Here is a 20,189-nt window from a genome sequence, read left to right as displayed (position 1 = left end):
GTTTAAAAAGTAAAAAGGCTTCATGTGTTGTTGGTGGTGGTGGTTGTTGTTGTGGTTGTGGTTGTGGTTGTGGTTGTGGTTGTGGTGATTCTGGTGTCTTTTGTGCGCTGACTTTAACGGGGATGCGGTGGACATTCATGTTAGCGGTGTGGTGACGTCTTCAGAGGAGGCAGAGAGTCCAGCACCAGGACTGTTTCAGCAGCTTCCCGTGGAGCACGATGCTATTGGATCTACCGGTCTCTTGTGTCTGCTCGGTCTGTTAGCAGGAGTTACGTAAGAAGACTGTCAGGGTTGGATGCTCTCCAGAGCAGTGTTCTGCAGAGTACACTGTGTGCTTCCTCTGAGTGGGTGACAAAGCCTTCAGCTGCGCCCGCTCTGCTGATCCCTTGGTAGCATCTCTGGATGTAATGAAATGGATGCAGTGCGTGCCAGACACTGTGCGCCTTGGCTGACGCTTATCAAACTCAAGGACTAATGCCGGTATGGAGGCATCAACAGGGTATTCAGAACTTTAAGTGTGCGTTAATTCCATTTGGGTATATTACATAAAATGAAGTGCTGAATGCATTTCCGCCCTTTGCCGCGACAGGGTAACTTAGCCTAGCCGGAAACATCTTGTTATTTAGACGTCTCTGAGTTCATGGTTCTTTGGCCAGGGCTTGCATGCGCTGTGCACTAGCGTTTGCCTCTTTTGGGGCGGCTAATGAGTAATGGTGGCCATTAGTCTAATATGAATGCATGCATTTCTGATATGCGCAGCAATTAATGTACTCTTGATTATAGAGAGATGGATTTGATGTTGTTTAGAGGTGCATTCAAGATGGAGTGCGTTCTCTAGCTTATACCGAGATAGCTGTGGCCACATAAGACAGAGTGTGTGTGTGTGCATGCGTGCGTGTGTGTGTGTGTGTGTGTGTGTGTGTGTGTGTGTGTGTGTGTGTGCGTAGCGGTGATGGTGAGTGTGACTGTGTCGTGTGAGAAGAAGTCATTGAGGCTAAAGAGTTAAAGCCAGGATGTCAAGGCGTCGTCGGTTCTGAACGTAGCGGGGTTGCGATGCTGCGTTTCTCACGGTGCGTTCAGGTACTCTCAGCGCTGGCGCCGGGGGCTGACGGGGTCACTTCCTCTCCGGGCTCGTCAGCCGGACAGTCGGCAGCCTCGGGGGCGTCGGGCGACCGCGTGGCCAGGCTGATGTCCCTGGACGTGGCGTCCGGCGTGGTGGGGCCCAACAGGTCCTCTTCAGTGACACCTGGGACGGTGGTGAAGGCGGAGTGGGCGGAGTTGAGGAGGAGCTTGTTGGAGTTGTAGTTCTGGGGCGCGTCCGTGTCGCTGTCCAACGGGAGGGTGGAGGTGTTGAACTCCACTCCCGAGTCGCTCATCTCCAGGAAGTTGTCGGAGGACAGAGTGTGGTAACGGCCACCTTTGGAGACCTCTAGACCCTGCCACCGGAGGAGGAGGGGGGAGGGAAGAGAGGGGAGGGAAGGGTAGAGTAGAAAGAGGTCAGAAAGAGTACATCTTTACAGATTTAGATGGGCTACTTAGTATGCACGCCAGCGATGTTCTATGTCGTACGGAAACATGGGTCCTGTGTGTTTGGGTCAACATGTTCTGCGTTTGAAGTGATGTGTGTTTTCATCTGGTGACTCATCGAACAGGCTGACCAGCAGGGATGGAAATGAAGCTCGAGCCCGAGGCTAGTCTTTTTATTCAAAGCTGGCGAGTAAAAGATTGTGACCGACTAGCCCTTCAGGCCGGTGAGATTTGAGTGTTCTAATTGCAAAAGAACAGCTAGGCATAACTAGGCATAACTAGGCATAACTAGGCATAACTAGGCATAACTAGTAGGCATAACTAGGCATAGCTAGTAGGCATAACTGAATAGTCACAGTTATGTAGCTGTACATTTATGGGAAATAAAAACGGATATAGTCAAGGACCTAGCCCGGCTGGCCTGTGTACTAGCCCCTCATCCCTGCTCACCTTGATCGTGACCTCGGTGGTCTCGGTAGCGCTGTCCCACTGAGACTGCACAGTGGAATCCTCAATAAACCTGTGGTAGGCCTCTTCTACAACCTATCAACAACAACAACAACAACAACAACAACAAGACAGGAGGGACTTGTTTCAGGAAGGGCTCACAGGAAAGAGCATCAGCCATCACTTCACCATAACTGTCATGAAGTCATAAAGAATATGCAGATAGATAGAGGGGTGAACAGGAATTGGCACAGACGAAGCACATGTACTGGTACTGCAGGTGAGGCAGAGGTTGGACATCGGAGGACGCGCTCATTGTAACGCACGGAACGGAATGAGGATACATTCCGGAATGAAAGGAGGAATTAAAACTTTTGATACCGTTCCTCATTCCGTTCCGCGCATTACAATGAGCCCGTCCTCCGATTTCCACCTCCACCAGCCTCCGCTGATATACATGTATAAGATCTTAGAGAGGATATGTATATATATATATATATATAGTGTGACACGCTGGGAGACTTGATTTGCTGGTGTAAAAATCACACACTGGACGTTTAGAGGAACAGACTTCGGGAGGTATCTGTCTTGAGGGACGGGGGGATTGCATTCTAGGTGTGTGAAAGGGAGAGGGAGATAGATGGTGGGAGAGAGTAAGAGAGAGAGGGAGAGAGTGATGAGGTAGATTAATCGATTTTCATGTCTGAACGGTCCAGACAACTGCCGAGGGACCTGCAAAGCCACTCAGACAAGCTGTCCAAGTCTGTTGCCTTGTCTCCTGAACTCTACGGTTTAATCCATAACCAAGCCAGACGAGAATCTCAATAGTGATTTCTAAACCTCCAGAGCAAACTCCTAGAAGAGGAGAGCCTCTCACGTCGTGTCACATTATGGAAATAATCTACTGAACACCACTTTAAACACAGTTTAAAACACACCAGGTGGACAACGTCACAGACACACACGGAGACACAGACAAACAGCAACACATTGATGACACTCATTTCCGTTGGGCTAGTAGCTGATTAAGCAAACGTTTTTTGTTTTTTTCTTCACTGAAGTTAGCGATACTTGGATGTACAACGGTGCGAACGTAATCGCTAGTCGTAATATTGTATCAGAAACATGCTTTAATAACTTTGTTTGGTCGTACGACTCCAAGGCCGCATTCTCAGTCCCAGATTAAGTTGAATCCTGGACTAGAATCCTGGACTAGAAGGGACTTTCAATGGAGGTTGAACATGGTCTTTAGTCCAAGGTTAGGTTTAACCTGTGTGTGTGTGTGTGTGTGTGTGTGTGTGTGTCTGTGTGTGTGTGTGTGTGTGTGTGTGTGTGTGTGTGTGTGTGTGTGTGTGTGTGATTTCTACCCCCACCAGCCTCCCCTGGTGTGTGTGTGTGTGTGTGTGTGTGTGTGTGTGTGTGTGTGTGTGTGTGTGATTTCTAGCCTCCCCTGGTGTATGAACACAAAGTTGTTGCAATGCAATACACAGCAATGCCACAGCCTCTCATTGCTATTACTAGAAACCACTTTAATCCCGTGTGTTCCACCCTAATCCCAGTAATCCCAGCGTACACACACTCTAATCCCACTATAATATCGTCATATGTTCTGCATACTGTCTGAGTGCTACCACTCAACTGCAAACATCCTGGCCTAGCTAGGTATCCCAGCATGTGGTGAGGAAAACAAGTCCTAGATGTGGAGTATTTTAAAGCCAATTGATTATTAGTTAATCACTACTGGCCCCGATCATGAGACAGACACACACACACACACACACACACACACACACACACACACACACACACACACACACACACACACACACAGCAGATACACACACACATACAGCACATACACACACAAATCAGCACGTACCCACACATACACATAAATACATATTTACCTTGTATCTGGCCCACACCAATCATAACATTATGTGCATGTGTGTGCTGTGCTTCAGAATAGCTGAATCCTATTGGACAGCTGCATCTGTATGCTTATTGGCTACTGAAACTATGACTGCGGTTATCATGACGTGTCATGAATGAATAACTGCAGTTATGTTGTCAGTTTGGAGATTAGCAACAGGTGAGGAATGGATGACATAGACCAGGGGAGGCCAGCAGAGGTAGAAACACAAGGACGGGCTTGTGACGAGGACAGGCTCGTGAGGAACGGTATCAAAGTTCTGGTGCTCTTTGGGACGGACAAAAGGGGAAAGAAAAACAGGAATGAAGCTCTCGACACGTTGCGTTTGACACCGTTCCTCATTCCGTCCCATGCATTACAATGAGCCAGTCCTCCGATTTCTACCCCCGCCAGCCTCCCCTGGCTTGGACAGATCATCTGATGGTGGTGGGAAGCTCACGCTGTATAGGGACTCTATGACCATCCCAGAGCATTAGTACAGACACCAATACAGATTCACCCACTTAACACTACGGAAGGAAGCCAGAACACAGATCTCTCACCCAACAGAGGCTCCGTCGGAGGCGCCTTCAAAAGGGAGAAACGCAATGCAAAGGCAACATCATTAACTAGCTTTTCCCCAACAAAAAAAGGTCTGTTTGACTGAGCCAGACACACATTCCCGACTCAGTAACTGTATTCGGTCGATTAAATACTTAAAGGATCAATATAGGGACAGTGGTAATCAATAAAGGGACAGTGGTAATCAATAAAGGGACAGTGGTAATCAATAAAGGGACAGTGGTAATCAATAAAGGGACAGTGGTAATCAATATAGGGACAGTGGGTAGGTAAACACACCTAATTGTGGGCTTCAAACAAAACACATGAAACTGGATGCCGACTAGGATGGATTCTACAATGGTATGGAGTGAAGGTTTCATGGTGATTGCTTCCACATTACTCAAAGTAAACAGGAACCTGCTGGTATGATTCTAGCTATTGATTTTTCAAGGTTCTAAGAGAGTTTATCTTCAAGTTTATCTTCAACGGTCAAGGCCAAAGACGAACACACGCAGAGAAGAGAGGACAGACAGGCAACAAAGAGAAACAGACACAAAGACAACTCACACAAATACAGTTACAGATATACTGACATTTGCTAGGACAATGCTGAAGAAAATATTACGACTATTTCTCCATCAAATAGCTTGGAGTACTAAAAACATCCTCCGATTTCTACCTCCCCCAGCCTCCCCTGGTAGCTCTAGTACATAGTTGTCGTTTTGACCATTGTATCTGATGTGATCCCATTTGGGGAGGTGAGTGTTCAGGTGAGTTACCTGTCTGAAGGCGTCTCCTTCCGCCTTGCCAGGCTGTTGGGCGATCATGGTGATGTGCCTCGCCTTCTCGGCCCTCTGCTGCTCCTTGACCAGGCAGGAGACCAGACACACCAGCAGCAGAAACACCAGCAGACCCACCAAGGAGAGGATCGCCACGTAGAGAGGGGGAAGCTTATAGACTGAGAGGAAGAGGGAGAGAGAGGTGCTGTTACCCCTTTTCGTCCCCCTTGTTCACCCCCCCCCCACGTGCCTGCTCACAAGCTTAATACAACTTTGTTACCCCATCATAAACAAAAACATAAGGCTGTTTTACTTTAACAAACAACAGGACCATAAAGAAACACTGCATAGCTTCAAGACATGTTTAAAACTGCCGTGTGGATGTCGCAGACTGTCAGTCCATGCATCCAGAATTTTGTCAAGAAACCCCATTCCTCAGTCTCACAGCATGCGCCGGGGCTGACATTTAGTTTTACGGATTGTGGCTTTAAAAGCCCCTGCCTCCTGCCCTGACCCCTCCTTACCTTTCACCACCAGGTAGATGCTGGAGACGGGGAAACCCTGCAGGTCGGTCACCTTAAAGAGCCCCATGTCACTGGCCTGGACGCGCTTCAGGATACACATTGCGCCGTCTACAGAGAGCCTGCCGTCCAGGGCTGAGTCCAACTGCAACACCTGCTCCCCCTGCTCCAGGATGACCTGGGCCTGCTGGTCCGAGTTGCGAGTGTACAGGAGGTTGACCTTCGTATGATCCAGAATCAGGTTGATCTTCAAAGTGCTGCCGTACGTCAGGTGAACAAAGTTCTGGTGCTCTTTGGGACAAAAAGGAAACAAGGACAGGAGTGAAGCTCTCGACACGTTGTGTTTGATACCGTTCCTCATTCCGTTCCATGCATTACAATGATGCCCGTCCTCCGATTTCTACCTCCGCCAGCCTCCCCTGGACCACCCCCACATCACTTGGTATCTCTCCCCGTCTTATTTGGACCGCGTTGGGCTTCCTACCTCTTATGTTCAAGCATGCTCTCCTCTTGACTTTCCCGTCACGGTCCAGAACGGTGAAGCTGCCCTCGTCTGCCCCGCTGACTGCGTGCAGAGTCACCCAGCTCTCTGTTACACTCAGTCGGCCCTGGTACTCGTCCACGGGCCTCGTCTGGGTCTGGTTCAGAAGCACCATGACCGTTGGTTCTGTTAGATCTGAGGTTTGGTTGGAGCCGGCCTGACTGGGCCTGAACTCCAGGGTGATCGGCCCGGCGATGTTGTTCACGGGGATGCGGTACATCTCGCCGTACTTGACCACCTGCTCCAGTGAGCAATCTGCCAGGAAGGACAGTGCAACACAAGCACTGAGCTCACGGGAATAACATAACATAACATAACATAACATAACATAACATAACATAACTCGCTCCGTGTCAAAACAACGATCCCCAATCAATAACAACATGCCGGACATTCTGCACGAACAACGCAAGGGGTGTCATGATTCCGATCGGAGTCTGCCTCAAAGGATTACATCGCCAGGTTAAGGCTGTGGGCCTTACATAAGAGAGAGAATGAATCATGTTGTGAAACAGAGACACGTAGGAGGATCGTTAGACAAGTGGCGAGCAGGAGAGGCTGGGGGAGGCCGATTGTAACGCATGGAGCAGAGTGAAAAATGGTATGGTTCCATGCTTTACAATGAGCCCCGTCCTCCGATTTCCACCTCCACCAGCCTCTGCTGATATACAGTACCAGTCAAAAGTTTGGACACACCTTCTCATTCAATGGTTTTTCTTTATTTTTTATTATTTTCTACATTGTAGATTAATATTGAAGACATCAAAACTATGAAGGAACACATATAGAATTATGTAGTAAACAAAAAAGTGTTAAACAAACCAGAATATGTTTTAGATTTTAGATTCTTCAAAGTAGCCACCTTTTGCTTTGATGACAGCTTTGCACACTCTTGGCAAGGTGTGTCCCAACTTTTGACTGGTACTGTACATGTATAAGATCTTAGAGAGGATATGTATATATATATATATATATATATATAGTGTGACACGCTGGGAGACTTGCTGGTGTAAAAATCACACGCTGGACGTTTAGAGGAACAGACTTCGGGAGGTATCTGTCTTGAGGGACGGGGGGATTGCATTCTAGGTGTGTGAAAGGAGTGTTCAGAGTAGAAGTGGTAGGGTTAGGGTTAGGGTTAGGGTTAGGGTTAGGGTTAGTTACTGTACCTCTGACAACGAGGATGATGTGTATGACATCGGCCAGTTCCTTGGTGTTACTGACCACGTACAGGCCCTCCGCGTCCTCCCCCACGTCCTCTAGGACGAGGTGGTTGAGGGCGTTCATCTTGGCCCGCGGGTCCATGACCTGTCCGTTCCTCATCAGAACCACCGTAGAGGCCGGGCTGGTGCTGGGCTTGAACAGAACCTCAGTGCTGTCTGGAGACGGGACAGGGATGTCCACATCCTCCCCGAAAAACGCAATCTTGTGCTCTTTCTTAACTGTAAAAACCAGGAGGAAGCAGTAGAGGTTGTTGGAGTACAGAGAGACAAGAGCAGGGCAGGCGACAGCCCGCCCCCACTACCCCCCCCCCCCCCCCCCCCCGCCACCACCACCACCACCACAACCACCACCACCACCACTACTACCATCACCACTACCCCCACCCGCCCCACCACCACCACCACCACTACCACCACCACACACACCACCCACCTCTACTACTACCACCACCACCACCACCACCCCACCACCACCACTACCACCACCCACCCCCCCACCACCACACACACCACCCACCCCCCCCCACCACCACACACACCACCCACCCCCCCCACCTCACCACCACCACCCCCCCACCACCCACCCCCCCCCCCCCACCTCACCACCACCCCCCCCCCCCCCACCTCACCCCTGCCACCCCCAACAAAGAAGTAAAGATAAATCATTTTACCTTTAGACGGAAACGACAAAACTGTAAAGCAAGACACAATAAACAAAGTTTATTTTCGCGTTTAGCGTTTTTGTTTACAAAGACTGTTAAATAAGTTAAAGAAGAAATGCTTCGTTCTGCAAGAACAGAAACTACAAAGCTGCTAAAGTGTTTGAAATGTAAATGTCCTACATACTGGCTGCCAAGAATAGAAAGGCTGTCAACAAAATCGAACCCTCCGTAAATAAGCCAGGGGAGAAGAGAGAAAGGAACAGACAACAGAGCAGTATACCCGTTTTGTAAACGGCTGAATAAAATCTGAAATAATAATTTAGCTGTGTCAAAGTAAGCTTTATGCTCTTTCAACCGTTCAACCTCAATCCTGGGTGACGAATTGTGCGGATACTTACCCATGACAAGCATGGTGCCAAACACCGCAACACCAATTATTTTCATCTTGACTGAAGTTCTGAAAAGACACAAAACAAAAAAAGGCTTTTCAGAGCATTTTTAAAACATGGATTTGTAAATGATTCTCCAGGCACTGTATGCAAATGACTTTCTAACTAAACTGTACTAATATCAGCATTAGATGTGCAAAACACACATAAAAAAGATGAGGGAGAGGAGAAGGAAGAGGAGGATGGAGGAGGAGGAGGAGGAGGAAGAGGAGGAGGAGGAGGAGGAGGAGGGAGGAGGAGGGGGAAGGGGAGGAGGAGGAGGAGGAAGAGGAGGATGGAGGAGGAGGAGGAGGAGGAGGAAGAGGAGGAGGGGGAGGAGGGGGAGGAGGGGGAAGGGGAGGAGGAGGAGGAGGGGGAGGAGGAGGAGGAGGAGGAGGAGGAGGAAGAGGAGGAGGAGGAGGAGGGAGGAGGAGGGGGAAGGGGAGGAAGAGGAGGATGGAGGAGGAGGAGGAGGGGGAAGGGAGGAGGGGGTGGGAGAGGAGGAGGAGGGGGGGAGGAGGGGGGGAGGGGGAAGGAGGGGGAAGGGGAGGAGGAGGGGGAGGAGGAGGAGGAGGGGGAGGGAGGAGGAGGAGGGGGAGGAAGAGGAGGAGGAAGAGGAGGAGGAGGAGTGAGGAGGAGGAGGAAGGGAGGAGGGGGTGGGAGAGGAGGAGGGAGGGGGGGAGGAGGAGGAGGAGGGGGAGAAGGACGAGGAGGGGGAGGTGGAGGAGGAAGAGGAGGAAGAGTACACTTCTGTATTCAGGGCCCAGACCTCTAATCCAATTGTAAAACTAGCATCAAAGGCAAGTGACTTTTTAAGGGGTATTTTGGAGCAAATCACTTTAATAGTGCCTTACAGTCAGGGGAGCCTGGTGGAGGTAGAAATCGGAGGACGGGCTCATTGTAATGTGTACATTCCATCCATCCATTACAATGAGCCTGTCCTCCATTTTCTACCTCCACCAGCCTCCCCTGCACTCAATGTACTGTAAGATGCTCTCGATAAGCCTCCACTGAAGTCAAATCATCCAGTCATTCACACACACACACACACACACACACACACACACACACACACACACACACACACACACACACACACACACACACACACACACACACGCCGTAAAACCGAGCGATGCACGTCCAGGGTGTGTCAGGCTCGGCTGCATGGGCCGTCCCGGCAACGGGAGTCGGTAACGGAGCAGCTGCTGATCAAAGAGAGGAGCGGGACAGTGGGCTAGAACTCCGGTTAGGACCTGCTATAGTGGGCTAGGACTCCGGTTAGGACCTGCTGTAGTGGGCTCTGAATTCTGTCATCCGTGGGAATGTTGTTTCTCCTTGACAAAGCTCTCAAAGCACACACACACACACACAGAAACGCGCGCGCGCACACACGTACGCACTCACCCAACCTTCGCACAGCGGGGAGCAAGTCCCACTGCAGAGCCTGTACTCAGTGGCGTGCGATCACTGATTCAGCGATTCTGCTCAACGTGCCAAGCTGTCATGACTATCAGGCAGATTCAGTAACGACTGGACCACCGAAGACCGAAGGAAGGTGGCTTACACAATGTTCAGCAGAGGAAACCATGCGATAACGCATTGGGCAAGACCTCAAACAAACAATGAAGCCACATTTCACACACACACACACACACACACACACACACACACACACACACACACACACACACACACACACACACACACACACACACAGTCAACTTCCAATTGATGGTCAATTTATCACACATTTCAGATTCAAAGACTTTATAGAGAACCTCTAGCCTAACATCGATGTTTCGTCGCTAAATAACTGCGCCGAATAGCCTCTGGGGTCGTGCTGGTGTGGTAGAGAGCAGGGACGTTCAGTACACACAATTATGTCGAAAAATGCCTGATAGCCCCCCATAACCGAATGGCTATTTTATCTTCTTGGTCAATGAGAACGTCGTTTATTCTAGGACTACAAGTTAAATAATAATGATATTGTATGTTTAGAAGATGGGGGGTAATTACTGCCAACCTGCGAGTCTGTGCTGCGTTACAAGCCGTTACACGCCCTAAATCATCCATTATAGGCTATTAGGTAGCTGTTACGGACGCATAATACAGCAAACTAGCCAATCGAAAAAACTGCAAAAACGTAACCCATAAATATGCTGATCGAACAAAATGAAGGAACTGAGGAAATACAGTGATATCACAATTAGATGATGGTAATTACCTTTTATACAGACTTGAATCCGAAAACAGCAAAGGGAGCGGGCGGGGTACAATTTTTTTTCAGGCAAATTGTGAAATTTCCTCTTTATAATATCTTCCCCCTCTCCCTTGCCCCCATCCAACCCGTCAAAGAAAGGGACTTCAATGGTGTTACACATCGGGATTATCTGAGGAGTTTCGGGAGCTGTCGGTTCCTGGCCATTTGTGATCGGTAGTGGTCGGCAAACATTGGGTAACATCGGCTAACATCGGTAGAAGTCCATGATCAACGTCAAGTACTTCTGGCGGCTGAGGAAGGTTGGCATGGGGCCCAAGATCCTGCGTACCTTCTACAGGGGCACTACCGAGAGCATCCTGACGGGATGCATCACTGCCTGGCACGGCAACTGCACCGCCCTCAACGCAAGGCGCTGCAGAAGGTGGTACGGATCTGGGGGGGAGGTGGAGGAGGAAGTACGAAGGTGGTACGAAGCTGAGCGCATCAGTGGCCCATGTGAGTTTCCCTCCATCCAGGACATATACAGCAAACGATGTGTCAGCAAAGCCCGGAGGATCATCAGAGACCCCAGCCACCCCAACCACAACCTGTTGGGGTTGTTGCCGTCCAAAAGACGGAGCCTCCTCCGGAGCCTCAGGGCCAAAACTCAGAGGCTCTCCAACAGCTACTTCCCCCAGGCCATCAGGCTCATGAACAAGCCTACCCGAAACCCATGACTTTACCCCCAGCACTCCCACAGAATACTCTACCAGCACATAGTCACTTTAACAACACCTCTTATACCAACGGCACAGTGCAATAATAATGACATTCCACTGAACCACTTTACTTTTTTTTACTCTTTATACTGCAATTGTGTCATGTCTGTTGTCCAACAATTGTCACTGTCAAACCGTCTCACTTATATTGTACTATGTCACTTATTGTCTTGTCCTTACCCCATTGCACTACTGCGTATTTGTATTATTTGTATTAGTTGTATTGTATGCTGCATTGTCAAGGAACCGAGCCCAAGAATTTTACTCCCTGCACTCGTGTATGAGACGTAACAAATAAACTTGAACTGAAGTGAACTGAACTTCTGATTTCAAGTTTATCAGAGGTCTGCAGTTCTGTTTGTCTCTATTCTTCCCCTCTCACCAGGGACTGTTCAGACCCCAGGACCCCACCAGGGACTGTTCAGACCCCAGGACCCCACCGGTAGACATGGAGGCTTGGGTATGAGATCACCAAACCTGACATTGCACTGTACACTGTACTGCTGCTACATAACTATACCTCCCCCCCCCTCCACCTCCTCACCCCCCCCCCCCCCACCCCCCTCCTCCTCACTGACATTGTACTCTGCACTCTATACTTACTTCCTTTACCACTGCTACAAAAGATCTGTATATATATATATTTTTATTTATTTACTGTATTTAATGTTATTACTGTTGATGTTTATATTTGATATATTATCCTTGTTACATTATATGGTTGATTGATGTTGTAGAGCTGCTGTATTCAATGTAATGACAAATAAGGAAGACTTTGACTTTGAGTGTGAAACCCCAGGTTCAGGTGTGTGAAACAAGGTGTGTTTCTCCTTCCACACGGCTCCTGTCTCTACCGGGTAAACCTGTCAGACACGTCAGGTGAAGCTTGAGACGAAACCTTGAAAAAGAATAATTAGGCCCATAATTCTGCTTCAATTTGATGTATGTTATTCTGAATTATGATGTGAGCATGTCCACACACAACTTCAAGGTGTTACCTATCAAATGGAATCCTGCTTTTGCATCTGGTCATCAGATTCCTAATGTTATAAACTGTTTTTAACTTCATTTATGTCGGCTTGACTTTCCATTGTCACCTCATTACGGTTACAGTAGTGTAAGTGTTTCACTGTCCTCTCATTGTGAATGCATATCTATATCTGTAACTTAATAATAAGGATCAATAATAAGTGATATCTGTTATTACCACACGTTATTACCACACGGCAGACATGAATTTTTCTAAAAATGCCTTTTTATTTCTCATCAGAGGCACTTTGCTTTTTACGTTCACAGGGATCAAAAATCAAAAAATGTTGACAGGAATAGAAATCAAAACAACACAGACAGGCTTTCCATTTCAGCCCTTCATAGTGCCGTCAAGAAGTCAACGCTAACTGACACCGTAACAGGATTTCTGACACACGATGACTTGGCTTGGACCAAAAACAGCAATGGCTTCTATTAACTAAATACTATAGTGGTTCAAAGTGTAAACATTTATGGAAAAGTGAGTTTTGGACACATATGAAGAGGCTTCTCCAGATGTTATGTTTCATCCAAACTCTTATGGGCAAATGGAATGGGATACGAAAGAACATCAATCTCTGGACCTCCCCCCCATACCCTTCATGCTGTTCCTGAAAAGTTCTGTTGTGGAAATGTATTAGAATACTGCTAGAACTCAACAGATTACCACGGTCTTGTAGACTGTTATAAACCCTCATTGGCACTATCAACCTACATTGATTCATTTGTGTATTTATTTATGTATTCATCCCATCTTTGTCTGTGTCACTCTGACATGAGCGTTTGTGTCCCCCCCAGACGTTGGCTGGCGCCTGAGTGGGGTCCGCTCCAACGTAAACACAGACACCTTCGTCAAAGTCAGGCCAGAATCAAGGCCTCGCTCATCAATGAATAATGTCAAGGCCCAAGATCAGCAGCCCTGTGTGGTGTGAGGTCCTGTAGCAGGGGAGGCTGGTGGAGGTAGAAATCGGAGGACGGGCTCACTGTAACGCATGGAATGGCATGATCACGTGTTTGACACCATTCCACATCCCATACATTACAATGAGCCCACCCTCCGATTTCGACCTCCACCAGGCTCCCATTGCTGGAGTGCTTGTGTATTTTCATGACATGAAAAAAAAAAAGAAAAAATTAATAATAACACTGATAATGATGATGTAAGAAGTATCTATTCAAAGGCGGGTGTGCATTGGCTTTCATTCAATATCGGTTCCTTACTTGACTTACATTTTATTCATTCAATCATTTCTGGGTCAAGACAATACACAATATCACAGCAAGAAGATGGCAGATTGTGGCAGGTTCAATTGGTCACGTACTGCTCGAAGCCCCTTTTCTCTCTCTCTCTCTCTCTCTCCTCCTCCTCCTCCTCCTCCTCCTCCTGTACATTCTTCAGTCAGTCCTTCTTCTTCTTCTTCTTCTGAAGCCATTCTAGATTTGATCAATTTGTGGGCGTGCGATTGGGTTCCTTCTCCTTTCCTCCGCCACTCCCTCACATTTCTCTGGTTTTCTTTTAGTCGGTTTTGTTGATTTCCTCTTTTTTTGTTTGTTTTATCTTCACTTCACCCCTCCTTTTCTTTAGTTTCTTTACTCTGTTGTTTAAGCGTCCTCCTCTGCCTCCTCCTCGAACTCGCCCTCCTCCTCGGCCGTGGCGTCCTGGTACTGCTGGTACTCTGACACCAGGTCGTTCATGTTGCTCTCGGCCTCGGTGAACTCCATCTCGTCCATGCCCTCTCCGGTGTACCAGTGGAGGAAGGCCTTGCGGCGGAACATGGCGGTGAACTGCTCAGAGATGCGCTTGAACAGCTCCTGGATGGCCGTGCTGTTACCAATGAAGGTGACGGCCATCTTGAGGCCGCGGGGCGGGATGTCGCAGACGGCGGTCTTCACGTTGTTGGGGATCCATTCCACGAAGTAGCTGCTGTTCTTGTTCTGGACGTTCAGCATCTGCTCGTCCACCTCCTTCATGGACATGCGTCCACGGAAGACGGCGGCCACGGTGAGGTACCGCCCGTGGCGGGGGTCGCAGGCCGCCATCATGTTCTTGGCATCGAACACTTGCTGGGTGAGCTCGGGGACTGTGAGGGCGCGGTACTGCTGGCTCCCCCTGCTGGTCAGAGGGGCGAAGCCCGGCATGAAGAAGTGCAGGCGGGGGAAGGGCACCATGTTGACGGCCAGCTTACGGAGGTCAGCGTTGAGCTGGCCGGGGAAGCGGAGGCAGGTGGTCACGCCGCTCATGGTGGCCGAGACCAGGTGGTTGAGGTCGCCGTAGGTGGGCGTGGTCAGCTTGAGCGTGCGGAAGCAGATGTCGTAGAGCGCCTCGTTGTCGATGCAGAAGGTCTCGTCTGTGTTCTCCACCAGCTGGTGGACGGAGAGGGTGGCGTTGTAGGGCTCCACCACTGTGTCTGACACCTGCATGGGAGAGGGGGGTCATCAACCAATCAGGAAACAGAGTCTACAACACATAGGGAGGGGTCTAAGACTGTCCCAACACACAGGGGACTTACCTTGGGGGAGGGGACCACGCTGAAGGTGTTCATGATGCGGTCCGGGTATTCCTCACGGATCTTGCTGATGAGCAGGGTGCCCATGCCGGAGCCGGTACCGCCGCCCAGGGAGTGGGTCAGCTGGAAGCCCTGGAGGCAGTCGCAGCTCTCCGCCTCCTTCCTCACCACGTCCAGGACCGAGTCCACCAGCTCCGCCCCCTCGGTGTAGTGACCCTTGGCCCAGTTGTTGCCGGCGCCGCTCTGACCTTAGAAAGACGGGAAGAAGAGATACAAAAGGGAGGGAAGGATGGTAGGAAACAGGGATGAGAGGATGACCGCTTTTAAATTAACTCCAGGCATCGGTTTTTCTACTTCATATGATGACTCTCCGTCTCATCATCATTGCTTACCGCAATTAAGTCAAGCAAGGGGACCCCGAACCCCCAACTTACCAAACACAAAGTTGTCGGGTCTGAAGATCTGTCCGAAGGGCCCGGACCTGACAGAGTCCATGGTCCCTGGCTCCAGGTCCACTAGGACGGCTCTGGGGACGTACTTGCCACCTTCATGAGACACACATGAATGTCAAGGCCATGACTGTGCAGACCACCACAGTGAGAATTTCCTCCATCAAAGAAAATAATTTGTATATCATCAGAAATAAAAACACATACAAGGAGGACAGACGATGTCGATGTCCTGTGAAGAGACAGGATGTCCTGTGAAGAGACAGGATGTCCTGTGTAAAGTCGTAGTGTAAGTGTCGTACCTGAGGCCTCGTTGTAGTAGACGCTGATCCGGTCCAGCTGCAGGTCGCTGTCTCCATTGTAGGTTCCTGTGGGGTCGATGCCGTGCTCATCACTGATCACCTCCCAGAACTGAGGGGGGAAGACCAGTCCATGTCAGAGGACAGAACTGCCACAACAACAGGGACTGGGAACAGAACCAATAGAGAGACGGCTGTTCCCTTGTGGGTTGGTGTGAGGGGACTGAGCTAGCAAAGGAACTCATTCGGTCAATGTTGTGTTACTTTATTGGAAATGTTTGAGAGACAAGACCTTTGTTTTTAAAAGAGATAAGATACGCCCTTACGAAATGAAATGTGGGGGGACCACCCCCCCCCGCACGCACGCCTCTCCGCAATACATGCACTTATGTACTCCTTGCACAACCCTGTTCTCCTCAGCAGGTTAAATCTATTTCTTGGCAACTTCTCTCATCCGAGTCCAAAGAGCAGACGCCATTTGTGCACAAACGGCCCACAGTTCAAACCCTCCTGAGGCAGATCCAAGAGATAATTGCCTTTACGGTCATAAGACTGAGCAGTATGTTGAAAATCACATTTGCAAGGCTGCCCCCCCCCCCCTCTCAAAAACACCAGGATGTTGCACTGAATGAGAGCATTTCAGGCACACAGTCCCCCTTGAGCAGCAGCATAATCACTGTGTTTGTCCTGTGCTATGCACATTCACAGGTCAGCTCTACAGTCACACTACACACAGGGCAAAATTGGTGTGTGTGTGTGTGTGTCAGGGGAGATAGAAATCGGAGGACAGGCTCATTACAATGAATGGAAAGGTATCAAATGTGTGTGTTCATCCCATGCTTTACAAATGAGCCTGTCCTCCGAATTCTACCTCCACCAGCCTCCCTTGGTGTGTGTGTGGGGTGTAGCCGAGTGCAGCATCCGCGTAGAGATCGATGCATGGACGTGGGATGAGAGTGTTCCTCTGTGTGTGTGTGTGTGTGTGTGTGTGCAGCCAAACGTGTGAGGATTTGTCACTAACATTGGTGTCAGTTTTCCATTCATGCAGACATGGCTGAGGGAAGATGAGAGAAAGGCGTGACTCTGGGAGGAGGCCAAGCAGGGCGGAGTCAGAGGGGGGGGCCAAGCAGGGCGGAGTCAGAGTCACTCCACTGTGATTGATGTGCACAGACTCAATCAGCTGACCCGCGAGAGGGCCGGTGCTGTGATACTGGCTCTCTCAGCAGTGGATCCTTTATAGTTGATAAAATAGACCATGTTCCACTTCTTTAAACTGTTTCCTGGTTTGGCTCTGACCTTGGGTCCTGCTGCCTTTAGTAGTCATATGTTGGGACCCATTAATTCTGAAATATGTCAAATCACCTTGCAGACACCCCAGTGCAGCTCATATGACAGAATCCCCCTCTGAGGACCGGCTGCATTTATTTTTCTGCAGAGTCATTTTGTTTTCCTTTCCGGTAACAAAATGCTGAAGTGGATTACAGCTTAAAGTAAAAAATGGAACACAGACAAAGCCTTCAGGAGGGGGATTCTGTCATACAGGATAATTAGTCAGCTGGGAGTGCCTGTGTGTTTCTGGACATATTTCCAGAATTAATGAGGTCCAAAAGCTGACTACTTAGTATCTAAGGTACTAAGTAGTCAGCTAAATATTAACTTAAAAACTGCCTGGGCTAATCAACTTCAGTCACAGTCAGGACCAAACCAGGAAAACTCCACCTTTTTAACATGTATGCCTTTAAATCCAAGTCTATGTTTTTTTTTTTAACTTGTCCTTGACCTCTCCCTCCTCCACCATCCTGCCACTCCTCTCGATGACGTCGGTGAGGAGCCAATCACGTTCACCGTGCGGTCAATTCATTCATGCATGAGAAACGTAAGGCGACCAAATCACACCCCCGAGGCTACATAGCGCAACATTTTCATTTAAACAGTCACCCAGTGGAGGTAGAAATTGGAGGACGCATTTAGATACCGTTCCTCATTCCGTTCCATGAATTACAATGAGCCCCGACCTCCGATTTCTACCTCCACAGGCCTCCCCTGCAACCACCAGTTTAAAACAACGCATCGGTCTGACTTTGTTGACAACCGGCCTAGACAGCAGGCGTGCATATTCAAACATCTCATTGATTGTGAAACGATTGGATTAGCCAGTAGCGGTCTGTATGTGTGATTCATTTGTTGTGTTAGATGGGACAGTATGTTCCCCAAATTACTGAAAAGACAATAGTGTATAGAAACATTTTAGTGAGCTAAATTAAAGTAAAGGGGCTCCTTTAAATGACAATCTGCGCTATAGCAAAGACTGTTAATGACAAGATAAAACATATGGAGTGATTTTCAATGTGAATTGTTGTCGGCCAACCCGGAATGGGAGGCTAATGAATATTGATTGTATTCATGAGCAGGAGCCAGTCAGTGAGCACCAATGCAAGAGCAATATGCATATTCATTAACCTCTTCAACAATCTAGGCATCGTTGTGCCTAGGAGTGGAGGTTGCTTAGCTAAGCCCAAAGTTATTAATGAACAATGCATCTTTTTGTTGACCAAATGAGACCTCTCATTGACTTACAGTCAAAAAGAAACACTGCTTTGTCTGCATAGCATCACATTTCATGCGGGAAGGAAGAAGGGGCGGTGTTGGGCCTCTGGCTAGTCCACCACTCTTTGTCCCTCCCGCTCCGTGGCCGTCCAACCACAGCGGCCACACCGCGCTTAGATTCTGGCCTCTGGGTGGCGCAGCATCTTTGTCCCGCCCCACTTCGATTTCATTGGCCATTTGTGCAGTCGGCCATTTTGCCAAACCCGGAAGTCGCTACCGCTAACAGCTCGATATAACAGTTAAAGTTGGGAGTTGTTCAGGTTCGGTTTACGGTGCGGGAAAAGGGTTAAAACTCGATATCACGGTGCGGCCGCGAACCAACGCTTGTGTTCCAGCTCCATAGGCGTATAGTAAAAAAAAAAAAAAAAAAGGAAAAAAAAAAAAAGGCCACAGTTAGTGTTCCCCTCCCCAGCCTCAGCAAATGTTCACTTTTCTCCATTGATTTAGTGCCACCAGACAGACAACAGTCCCGATTCAACGCCGTGAAAATCTATATGTAGTGAAATGACCGACATCGTTAATAACGGTTGAAGGATCGACCCGCTCTACGCACTCACAAATACCCGCAATGTCCAAGTGCGCAGCAGAGCACGCGATGGTTGGTAATGCGCGTTGCGACACACGTTTGTATGACGTTGAATACTAAGAATAAAGATAAGAACGAAATTCGATATTTCATAGATAAAACAATGGTTGGGGGGTGGGGTGTGTGAGGGGGGGGCAAACAATGGTGGGAGGGTGGGGTAGGCGGCTAACAATGGCACCTAGTAGGCCTATGACGAACCTTCACTACATTAGGCCCAATGCGGAACGGTGTCTGATCACTAGTTAACGCGGTGAACTGGGAGCTGATGTTGGGATATGTCGGCGAGTATGATGATTTACGAGTCTGAATAGGCGATGGAAAATACCATCGGAGATCTATACCACAGACCAGAGCCCAAACAATGAGCAGAGGGACGATCACACACCCATGAAATCACATCTCCGCCGCCCCGTTATCTCGAGCGGTCGCATCTCTTTTGTTACATTGTTACTTTATAACATTGCTATTTCATTGACGTCATTAAACGACGGTGAAACTTGGAAAGACTGACAGGACTACAATAAAGGGGACACTCATTCTGTCAACGTCTGCCCGCTCGAAATTGCCATCGCATGTTTGAAATCACTTCTGAATTAATTCCTTCCCACGGAACGTAGGACTATTAGAAATAGGCCTCGCCTAGACATTGAAAAATTTACTTTTTGTAACGAGAAACAACATCAAGTCGCCTACATTGCTTTTATAAGTCGTCTCAAATGTAGACATTTGTTCATTTCATTGTTTCAGATTCCTACCTTAGCCCCGATCTGGTTCCCGCACTGGCCAGCTTGAAGATGCACGATCTCCCTCATACTGAACGATTGTTAGAAGAGAATAAAGCAAACGATCAAGTGTAGCGCTGTTATGTGTCACTGGAGAACCCGCGGATCAGCCTGAAGTGCGTGGAAGCCACACGGCGGGACAAACCATTTATGAGTCTAGACTGCGGCCAAACCGAGGCTTTCGCCAATGATTGGCCGATGTCTTTGGAAAGCCGATGTTGATTGGCTGAGGGAAGTAGTTCTACGGGGTTTCTCTGGTACTAGGACAGGGGCCGGAAGTAAAGAGGGAGTGCCCGACTGTGTCCTGTCATCGTTGCGCCGTTGGAGTAGAACGCTGAATCAGT

The 20,189-nt window shown here is 48.8% G+C and overlaps 1 protein-coding gene across 1 annotated transcript; it reads right to left on the bottom strand.

The window, feature by feature from the left end:
- Positions 1–12,823: 12,823 nt before the first annotated feature.
- On the bottom strand, positions 12,824–19,968 carry LOC310812279 (tubulin beta chain-like). Its single transcript, XM_083680754.1, has 5 exons — positions 19,819–19,968; positions 15,874–15,982; positions 15,557–15,667; positions 15,126–15,370; positions 12,824–15,030 (listed from the first exon to the last, which is right to left on the bottom strand). The coding sequence occupies exons 1-5, from the start codon at positions 19,873–19,875 to the stop codon at positions 14,218–14,220; spliced, it is 1,335 nt and encodes a 444-aa protein (XP_083536880.1). The 5' UTR covers positions 19,876–19,968; the 3' UTR covers positions 12,824–14,217.
- Positions 19,969–20,189: the final 221 nt, after the last annotated feature.

The sequence above is a fragment of the Argentina silus genome, assembly GCF_951799395.1.
Source record: "Argentina silus genome assembly, chromosome: 11".
NCBI lineage: Eukaryota > Metazoa > Chordata > Actinopteri > Argentiniformes > Argentinidae > Argentina > Argentina silus.
The sequence above is the reverse complement of the archived record's forward strand: the minus strand, read 5'-3'. Positions and strand labels throughout refer to the sequence as shown.

Bases quoted from the DNA above. Each gene is read 5' to 3' on its own strand.
- LOC310812279 (XM_083680754.1), bottom strand. From the start codon at position 19,875: ATGAGGGAGATCGTGCATCTTCAAGCTGGCCAGTGCGGGAACCAGATC. The intron at 15,668-15,873 runs GTACGACACTTA...TGTCTCATGAAG, and splicing joins CTACTACAACGAGGCCTCAG to GTGGCAAGTACGTCCCCAGA. The intron at 15,371-15,556 runs GTAAGTTGGGGG...CGTCTTTCTAAG, and splicing joins ACCCGACAACTTTGTGTTTG to GTCAGAGCGGCGCCGGCAAC.